Source organism: Corvus kubaryi, unplaced genomic scaffold (assembly GCF_017639235.1).
Source record: "Corvus kubaryi isolate FWS band 111438036 unplaced genomic scaffold, C.kubaryi_AGA036_p1.0 78, whole genome shotgun sequence".
In the NCBI taxonomy this organism is placed as follows: Eukaryota; Metazoa; Chordata; class Aves; order Passeriformes; family Corvidae; genus Corvus; species Corvus kubaryi.
This window is the reverse complement of record NW_024582065.1, coordinates 752270-762835: the sequence shown is the minus strand read 5'-3', so window position 1 is coordinate 762835 and position 10566 is coordinate 752270. Positions and strand designations below refer to the sequence as shown.

The following is a 10566-nucleotide window of genomic DNA, read 5'->3' as shown; positions in this document are numbered from 1 at the left end:
GCCCGATGGGGCCGCGCTGAGCCGGGCGGGCGGCCCGCGGGGCGGGCGGGCGGGCGGGGGGCGCAGGGGGCCCGGCGGGCTCCGGGCCGCCCGTGGATGAGCACCATGCGGCTGCTGCTGCTCGCCCTCCTCTTCTCCTCGTCCTTCGCCCGCGCCGGCTGCGACCCCAAGATCGTCAATATCGGCGCGGTGCTGAGCACTAAGAAGCACGAGCAGATCTTCCGCGAGGCGGTGAACCAGGCCAACAAGCGGCACGGCACCTGGAAGCTCCAGCTCAACGCCACCTCCGTCACCCACAAGCCCAACGCCATCCAGATGGCCCTGTCCGTCTGCGAGGACCTCATCTCCAGCCAGGTACCCCGGGACGGCGACCCCTTCCCCGCCCCGTCCCCGGCGGGACCCGAGCCGCCGCCCCCGCGGCCACCCCGCCCCGGCCCCGCGGTGCCCCCCGGCCGAGCCGCGGCGTGCGGGGTCGTGCCCGGGCCCGGGGCCGCTGCCCGCATTGCAGCCTTTATGTAAGAGCGGCCGGCTGCGCGCTCCGCGCACCCCCGGGCACACACGGGCACCCGCACACAGTCCGGGCACGCACGGGCACCCTCAGCCAGCCTGGGGCACGCACGGGCACCCGCACACCCGACGGGAAGCACACGGGCACCTGCACAGCCCCCAGGCACAGACGGGCACACGCACCCCCTCCGGGGGCACATATGGGCTCGCACACACGCCCCGGGGCACGCATGGCCACCTGCGACCCCCACCCGGGTCACTCATGAGCTCACACACACACCTCAGAGCATACACGAGCTCACACGCGCCCCGGGGTGCACACGGGTTCACAGCAGCACCCCGGGGCACGCAGGGGCACCCACACAGCCCTGGGGCACACACACAGAGCCCTCAGGGCACACAGGGGATCACACATGCACTCTGGGGTGCACACAAGCACCCACACATGCACCAGGGCACACACAGGCTCACACACGAAGCCTGAGCACACAGAAACTCACACAGACACAGCCCTTGAGCACACACAGGCTCACACCCACAGCAGGGCACACACGGGCCCCTGAGTGGGTGCACATACATGCCCAGCCAACGCTGTGCATGCACACAGCAACATGCATGTACATCACACACAGAGGCACCACGGGCACACACGGAGCTACGTGTGAGCACACACAGGCATCCTCAAACTGTGGGGAGATGTGGGCACGGGGAACGCCGCGTGTGCACACCCACTGTGCACTCACAGGTGCTGTGGGAATGCCCAGGGGCTGCACTCCATGTGCACACACACTCCGTGTGCGCACACACATTCCACACACGTACTCCATGCACAGACACTCCATGTGCACACACAATTCCACGTGCACACACACATTCCATGTGCACACACACTCCGTGTGCACACACAATTCCACATGCACACACACATTCCATGCGCACACACTCCATGTGCACACACACACTCCATGCACACACACTCCATGTGCACACACAATTCCACTTGTACACACACACTCCATGTGCACACACACACTCCACACACACAATTCCACGTGCACACACACACTCTGTGTGCACACACATTCTATGTGCACACACAATTCCACATGCACACACACATTCCATGTGCGCACACACAGTCCCGTGCACACACACACTCCACACACACACTCCATGCACACACAATTCCACGGGCACACACATTCCATGTGCACACACACACACTCCACACACACATTCCATGCACACACACACTCCATGTGCACACACATTCCCGTGCACACACACACTCCACACACACATTCCATGTGCACACACAATTCCACGTGCACACACACATTCCATGTACACACACACACTCCACACAGACACTCCATGCACACGCACACTCCATGTGCACACACATTCCATCTTCACACACACATTCCACGTGCACACACGCACTGCTGTGCGAACACGGGCTCACACACGACACAGGTGCCTGCACTCGTGCCAGCGTGCACAGCCGCTGTGACACATGGACACATCTGTGTGCAGGGCCCTGCCCCACGCACACCCGGGACACGGGCACACGCTGTGCTCACAGCGTGCACAGACACAGGGAGCACACCTGCACAGACACACACCGCCTGCACACGCGCACGGACTCCGTGTGCTGCGTATGACTGCGCACACGAGCACAGAATGATCCTCCCTCCACGGGTCACTCCCAGCGCACCCGAGGGTGCAGTCCAAACCCTCAGTGCTGGTGGGTGCAGCCTGGGGTGCCCCGGGCAGCCCGCGGCCTGGCCTCTCCACCTCCCCTGCGTGTGCTCTGGGTGCTGAGCCCGGCTAGCCAGCCGCAGTCCGTCAGTCGGGGCCATCGGGGGGCACACAGGCGGGTACAGACCCACCCCCTCCTCCAGCACACCCCCGCACATGCGGGAGGTCCGCGTGGGCCCGTGCGCAGGTGCGAACGCGCACCCAAATTGCGTGAACGCCCCCACCGCGGAGCCTCACCCACCCCATCACGCAGAGAAATGCGTGTGCGCATCCGGCACACACAGCCAGGGAGGGCAGGGGGCCGAGTGGAGCAGAGCTGGCACCTCGGCAGCTCAGCTTGCCGGTGTGGAGGATGGCTGGGGACACCCCCGCGGCGGTGGCCAGGCCGGGCAGCGCGGGCTGTCCGCCGGCAGCAGGGGAGGCTCAGCCGGGTCCCGCACTGAGCTGAGGCTCCATCCAGCGCTCCCGGCTGATGGGTGCCCGTGGCCGTGCCCCCTCCACGCCTTGCCCCGCGGCGAACCCCGCGGAGCGCCGGGCTGGTGCGGGCACATCCCTGCGGGAGCGGGGCGGTGCGGGCGGCAGCGGAGCCGGGGCGCGGGAGGGCTGCGGGTGCTGGGGCCGGGGTCCGGGGGTGGCTGCTCTGTCCTGACACGCAGGGCTTGTCCCGGCCGCTGTGCCCAGAGCGGGGCACAGGTCCCTGGCCCCGCTCGCTGGCGCTGTGCCCGAGCAGGGGGCTGCGAGGCAGAGGAGGGGCTGGCAACCCGCGCACGCAAAATGGCTCCTGTCGGCGGCTGCTGCGTGCCACAGCACAGCCCGAGCCCCGCACAGCCCGGCCGCTGCCCCGAACCTGCTCCTGGCCCAGGGCCCTGCCCCAGCGCTGCTGGATGCCGGTCCTCATCCTCTGTTCCGGCACCGGGCACCTCTGCCCAGGGCATCCCCTCCTCCTGCGTCCCCAGGACCTCCCCAGCCTCTTTAGCAATTTCTCCCTATTTCCACGTAGGGTCTCCAGCCCCTGCCCCAGCTGCCTCTGCACCCTCAATTTACTCCGTCCCAGTGCCGAGCAGGATCCTCCCTCTTCCCCCCAGGCCTCCTTCCCCAGGCACGCTTTATCCTCCTCTCCTGTCCTGGCAATCTGTCCCTCTAGCCCGGGCGCAGAGCACATCCTGGGGCTTGGGCAGATGCTTGGAGAAGGAAGAGTTATTTCCTCCAGACATCAAAGTCCTCGCACTGATTCGCCCTAGCTGGAGACCTGTCACCAGCTGGGGACATTCCTTGTGCTGCGAAGGGGCATTGGTGTAGTGAAGGATCCCCCAGGGATTATTACCCAGCTCCTTCCTGTCCCTTTGACACAAAGCAGGATCCTGCTGGAGACCAAAAGCCCAACTCTGCCGTAACAGCAGGGTTTTGCCGAGATCCTCCTTCCCCATTTCGGTGTAGCCCAGATTCCCGGCTGAGGGCAGATCCCGGCTCCTGCCCCCGCCCTCCGGGCTCAGGCGTTCCTGCGTGCCCAGGGCCAGATGGCTGATTCGCTCCCTGGCTCTGCGCTCCCGCTCCCGCCACAGTCCCAGCTGACCACTTTGTTTGTAATAGTCCTCAGAGGGGAATTACAACCGAGTATTAAATGTGTGGTTAAGGAAATCGCATTACGCAGTGTGACTGGAAGGGAGATGCTTCCCTTTAATCTGTAATCCATGGAAGTTATTAGTTTAGCGAGCGGGGCGGTTGGGCATGGCATTCCATTAGGATATAACCCTGCGCAGAGCCATCACCCCCAGCCGTGGCACAGCACCCCTGGCTCCCAGCACAGCCCTTGCTTCCCTGATCCCACTCATTTCAGTGCCGTTCTCATGCTAACACGGGGCTGTTTAGCGTTGCAGAAAAGAAAAGGGAAAAAAAAAAAATCACGCTGGATGGCCGATGCGCTCCTGTGAAATAATGTTTGTGTCGTGTATCCTGTCCTACAGGTCTATGCAATATTAGTTAGCCACCCTCCTGCTCCCAACGATCACCTAACACCAACACCTGTGTCATACACAGCTGGCTTCTACAGGATCCCTGTCATTGGTCTGACAACACGCATGTCTATATATTCTGATAAGGTAACTGATGCATGCTTCTGGTCTAGTACCTCATACGTGTGCTGTAAACCAAGAGTGCCCGTCAGGAGGGTTAATGATGTCTACACTCTGTGTCTGTCTGTCCACCCTCTCCAGCCCAGCCTGCAGCTCCCTCTCTCTCTCTCTCCCTCCTGCATTCCAGGGTACATAATTCTTTTGCAGCTGCCAGTGCTGACCTACATAGTGCTGGATGATTTCTGCAGCGCTGCTCTGCCAGCCTGCCGGGCTCGCTGCTCTCCAGCCACAGCAAAGGCGTGAGCTGGCTTCTGCCCTGCTCACTGCTGACAGCCAGGGGGTTCTGGGGGCTCTGGGGGCCTGTGGAGGGGCAGGAGGATCCTGTTAGAGCCTGTACACTGGGCAGGATCTCTCTGGGGCTTGGAGGTTGTTTGGTTGCATTCTCTTCTCTGGGTTTGTGGGATGTTGGTAGGGGAGATAACAGAATATCCTGAGGCTTCACGTGGCGTTCAGTCTGGCCAGCACTCAAGACAGAGGTTCAGATCCCAGTGTCTCAGCTGTCCCTGTGGGAACACAGAGACTTCCAGGCTGGGTAAGGTCCTGCCATGTGCAGGCAGTGCCTGGGCACTGAGGTGCTGCCCTGGCTCTCAGCTCGCAGCCCGCTTGGCAAACACCTAAAGCTTTCATAAAGGCAAAAGGAGGAGCTGAGCAGAGCCAGGCCTTCCAAATGCCATTGCAGGATTTCATCCAGGCACACGAGCTCAGTGGGTGAGATCGAGCCTGCTTCGAAGCACGAATCGGCCTTTGCTTGGAAAATGTGAATATTCACAAATGTAAATGTTCAGTGCAAAAATAGTCTCTCCGCCTACATGCTAAATGAAGTCAAATTTCAGGAGGAGGAGCAGAGGCTCCCAGAGAGGCACCAGCAGCACTGCTTGGCTGGAGCAGCAGCAGGTTTTGGCATCTCCCACCAGGGAAGCCATGGCAAGATGGTCAGCAAGCCAAGGCCATGGCAGTGACGGTGATGGTAGCTGGCAGGGCTGGGGCCTGCACGCCCTGGTAGGGTCCCACCAGGCATGGTTGGATGGAAAGGGCTGGCAACAGAGCTGGCAGAGCAGGCAGGAAGTGTTCAGGGGGAATTTGTTTCTTGCTGCTGTGGGGAGGAGACAGATCTGATAGAAATGTCCCTGTGAGGGCCCTTGTGACAGGGCCCAGGGGGGCAGGGAGAGAGGATCCTGCACCTGACAGGTCCTGCTCCATCTCTGCAGGGCTGTACTCAGCCTGTGCTGTCCAGCCTTGTGCTGGCCTGGAGTGCTCACCCCAAGGGGCTGGGTCCCGCCTCTGCTTCTGCCAGTCTTTTCCTATTTAAAACACATTTTCTGCAAAACAGCCCCATAAACCCTGCCTGGCTCCCTTCAGGGCTGGAGGAGAGACCCACGGCCGCAGTGCTGACCCGGTGTGGCGGCAGGGACATGTTCTCCATGGAGTATTTGGGGTGTTGAGTAGGTTCAGGGCTGTGGGGTACATTGGCCTGGCAGAGACTGGGCAGGGAGCCCACGCTGCCCACCCCGAGCGCCCCTCAGAGCACTCCTGCCTGGCTGGCCTCGTGCTCAGCCTCCTGCCCACCAAGGCTTGGGGCTCTCTGAAGAACAGGGAGTTGCAGACAGGAGATGGGGCATAGGCAGGGACTGGGCAGAGGAGCAGAGGGTGTTGGGCACTGGAGGGAACAGCAAAGGTGGGAGTGGAGGGGGGGCAGAGGGGTGTGGAGCCGTGGGATAGGACAGTGGAAGGTTCTGCACACCCCATGCAGGACAGGCTGGCTCGTGACATGGGGACATTCAGCTGTTCCCTTTTTGGTTTCCAGTGATCAGCTTGCTTCCTTTTTTGTTTTAATTCAGGAAATTATATCTTTCAGCTTAGTTTCTATGGAAACAAGCTTGTAGGATCACTTTGTATGTACGCCCCTAATTGGTTTTGGAAGCATCAGACAATTTTAGCTAAATTTCACAGGGGGCTGAAGTTGGGTTAATTATGCTCCTCTCAAGGCTACCGGGGGAGGAAAGGTATGGAGCTCAGCACAGACAGGTTTGCCCAGTAACTTTGGATGCTCTCAGAGCATCTCCAGTCAAGCACAGTGGTCCATGAGTTGTGCCCAATCTTTCAACAAAGATACCCGAGGGAAGTGAATTTTACTGGTCCCAGTACCCAAACATTTGTGCTAGAAATGATGCTGCAGTTGTCAGGCAGAGCACTCTGGCTTGGCCTCCTTGTATGTGCATCTTATGAAATCATGAGCTGCTCCTTCACCGAGACCCTCACACCATCCAGCACAGCCCTGCCTGTCTGGGGAGGGCTCTCTGGAACCCCAGCCACGTCTGAGTGAGGTCAGCAGGGAACTGGAGGGGAGAGGGAGTCTCGGGGTAAAGGCAGCAGAGTGGCTCCCATCGCTGTGGTGCCCATCGCTACGGAGAGGCCCCAGCGAGATCTGACGGACTGAGCACTGCAAAAATCCCCCTCTGACCCGCCCAAGCTGGGCCCCTGCCTGGCCAGGCTGGACTGTGCTCAGGTCACTGGGGGTGTTTGTATCTCCTCTGCTTCTGGCATTGGCATTGGCATCTTGGCACCATGAAAAATGTGAGATGGCACAGAGTGTGTGAGAGCAGAGCCTGGGGGAGTGCACAGCTCGGGAGGCAGGAGGGTCTGTGCTCTTCAACACCACCCTGGGGGACCTCTCCTACGTGTGGGGCTGAAGGGACACCCTGGGTGCCCAGAGGAGCCCCTCATCACCCCCCAGCAGATCATTGCAGCAGAGGATCAGGGAGATAAATTAATAAATTAAAGGAGATCTGCTGTGCTGCTGGAACAGTTGGAAAGTGGAGTTTAGACATCCTGCAAATGGAGAACTTTTTCAGTTCCAGCCCCTTATCCTTGAAGTGAGGTAGTTGAAGTGAGGTCTGTCTCTCTCTCCAGTCTGGGGATGACTTTTTCCTGCTCTCAGCGGAACCACTCCAGGTCCTCATGAGGCTTCTTCACTGGAAAGAGTTTTCCTCTTTACTACTGGTCTCACTGGCAGCTGATGCTCAGCAGAAGCCCTGTTAGTCAGGGTGGGAAGGTGCAAGTGGGGGGAAAAGTGGCTCTTCTTGACCAAGGTCAGGGTCAGGACTCCTTCACCATCACCCACAAGTGGTGACTGGAGAGGCTGCTTAGTGCAGCACAGAGAGGCTTGCCCTGGGACTGGGGGGCACAGCCCTCAGCAGGGCAGCCCGGAATGTGCCAGAGCGGCCCCGGCCAGTGGAGTGATGGCCTGATGGAGCCCCCCCATCCCAGCAGATCCCCACAGGCTCTCAGATCCCAGCTGGGAGCAGGACAGAGCAGCCCCACAGCCCCCAGGGGCTGCCCCACCCCTCCCTCCGTGCACTGCAGGGAAAGGCAGAGAGAGCATTTGAGTGTGAGCTCCCCATCCCTCTGCCCCCAAAATCCCTCCCTGCACACGTTTGAGCTATCTCAGTTATCTCAGCTCCCTCCCACGCCCACAGCTGTCGCGTGGGGCAGTGGGCAGGCTCCTTCCATGGAGGCACTGGCCCATGGCTTCTTTCTCGTGCCCAGCTGGTGAATTTTACCAGATTTTCAGAAGCTTTATAGATGGGGATCTGTGTCAATCTCTTCGAAATTTCCCAGGCAGCTCAGCTGGGAACTGCATTGCTAGAAGGGGGACTGGCCCCACTGACACAGGTAATGAAGCAAAAGCAAATTGCTCCCTTGAGCCTGTAGGAAAAAATCACTCCCGCAGCCACGGGCTGTGAGCTGGGCTGAGCCCTTGGGCACACAGAAGTGAAGAAGGTGACAAACCCTTCACTCATGGCCCTGTGCATGGCCCTGATGGGACACACGGGCATTGCCTGGTGGCCCCCCAGCCGTGCCCTTTCCTCTGTGGATAAAATCTCCATCCAAAGGCACCCCCAGTGCTCTCCCCCAGGCATGGCACGACCTCAGGTGGGTTACAGCACCCAGGCACGTTCCCTGCAGGGGTGGGTGCACTCCTGTGCTTTCTGCAGGTTCAGGCTCACAGCTGTGCATGCACAGCCTGTGCTTTCACACAGACACGCAAGATCGGCTCAAACAGCTCCTCTTTGTACGGACTTGCATCAAGTATTTGCAGTTCTCAAGTCCTGACCTCACACAGAATCATCAGAGAATCCCAGACTGGTTTGGGTTGGGAGGGACCTTAAAGCCCATCCAGTGCCAGCCCTGCCATGGGCAGGGACACCTCCCACTGTCCCAGGCTGCTCCAAGCCCCAATGTCCAGCCTGGCCTTGGGCACTGCCAGGGATCCAGGGGCAGCCCCAGCTGCTCTGGGCACCCTGTGCCAGGGCCTGCCCACCCTCACAGGAAATACCCCAACCACGCTCCCTCCGGTGCTTTTTGTCTCCAGCCCCCTGGGCTCCTGCTGAGCTTGGGCACCTGGATTTCACCCCAGGCTGTATTTACTGCCTGTTTGCAGAACCAGAACCAAGTGAGGGAGCACAGGGCTGAGCACTCAGGTGTGGGTGGGCTGTAGGGAGGCTTCTCAGCAGGCTGGGGTTGGTGGGAGCCATTCCCATGGTCCCACTCCAGCGCTGTGACCAGCACCAGGCACACTCAGAGGAGAGCAAGGGGTGAGGATCCTACAAAACATCCTACAAGGGCAGCTGTGGGTTTGTAAGGAGGAGCAGTTTTTGCTGTGTGCCTGATCCGAGAGGAGGGGGTGGTGACCCTGGACAGCCCCGAGTTCAGGTGCTTGGAGCAGCACACCAGAGCTGCTGCAGCTGGGAGAGCCCACACGCTGCGCTGGTTCTCTCACAGAGGCTGTGCTAGAAGCACCAGGTCTTTTTTAACAGTTACTTGCCAAAAAATGGGCTAATCAGGATGCATAAACCACTGCATGCCCACCCTTTGCAGTGCAGCCCACGTGCCCATGCCCAGGAGAGCTCTGTGCTGGGTGTCAGAGGGGTGTGACAGGGACCTGTGAGGTGTCACTGTGTGTGCTGCAATGGGGGTTATCAAATTACACCAAGCCAGATTCTCACCTGCCTCTGCACAGCGCGAGTTGAACATTTGGGGGACTCTACTTTCATTTTTCTGCCAATCTTTGGCCCCTGCAGAGATGCTCAGGAGTCCCAGGTGCTTCAAGAGCCACGCACAGACCGTGAGTGCTCATCGTGAGATCTTGGCTCGGCACTTGCTGTGGATTTTTCTTCATTATCCTATTTGAAAACCACAATTCAGGGATCCAGGAGCTAAGGTACCACCAGAGCCTGTCCATGACCCTTTTGACATCACCTCAGGAAGCAAATTTGTCTGGGCTGTTAAACCAAGTTGCTCCCCAACAACCTTGCAGTAAATTTTTCCTCTGAACACAGTGATATGTATTTACAATACTTAAGAAAGCCATGATCAGTTTAAACAGAATTTTTGCAAGCTGCTTGGGAAACTAGAAAATAAATTGATGCAATATACTGAAATTTCAAAGATTTTGTCATTTCAAAAAGGGATTGAAAGAATTTTGATAGAATTTTGATTTTTCAACCTTTGTTTTTCTGATTTCTATTTTTAATATTGCCTATTTTGTTCTTTTTTCATTCTTTTCTCTCTTCTGATTTTTTTTCCCCATTTCCAGTTTCACTTTCCCTGTATTTCCTTAAAGCAATTAAAAATGCTCAGGGGTTAAAAATTGAAAATGCTTAGATCCAGATGGTGTGCCCCTGACCCAGGCTGTGCAGCTGGACCTGGAAATTCCTGGGCATCTCTGCTGACTCCAAAGAGCTCCTGGACACTGTGTTGGTGTGGAGACCATGGTTGTCTTTCACTGTTTGTCCCTATGGGGTTTTTTCCCAATCCCAGGGTTAGGGCTGGTCTTGTGGCGTGAGCTGCTCTTGCTGTGACTGTAATGTCTGTGTCAGTCACACTCCGAGAGTCTCCTTGTGGCTCTCCGGGTTTGTTTCCCCCTCTGATTAAGCATCCGCCCTTCTCCTCAGTGTCTCACCATCAGGAAATGTTCCCCGTGCTGTGGTGGCTCTGCTGCTGCCTCTGTCGTGTGTTGGGCTGGGGCAGGAGCAGGGAGCTGCTGACCCTGTGCAGGGAATTTTCTGTACGTTTCATGGTCTGGTTTGACGTTATCACCGTGCTGAGTGTGAGGAAAAGGATTTATTTGGTGTGTCTGTCCCTCCTGTGTGTGCTCATGGGGGAC

The 10566-nt window shown here is 58.6% G+C and overlaps 1 protein-coding gene across 19 annotated transcripts in view; it reads left to right on the top strand.

The window, feature by feature from the left end:
* The first annotated feature begins 6 nt into the window (after window positions 1-6).
* Window positions 7-10566, top strand: part of GRIN1 (glutamate ionotropic receptor NMDA type subunit 1) — a 38233-nt gene continuing 27673 nt past the window's right edge. For 12 of the 19 annotated variants that reach the window (XM_042052181.1, XM_042052175.1, XM_042052177.1 and 9 more), the window contains exons 1-2: window positions 51-354; window positions 4233-4367. In XM_042052181.1, the coding sequence (XP_041908115.1) occupies window positions 97-354; window positions 4233-4367 (393 nt within the window). In that variant the 5' untranslated portion in view covers window positions 51-96. Of the gene's footprint in view, window positions 355-4232; window positions 4368-10566 lie in introns of all 19 variants that reach the window. The other 7 variants (XR_006020366.1, XM_042052174.1, XM_042052169.1 and 4 more) reach the window with 2 other exon arrangements.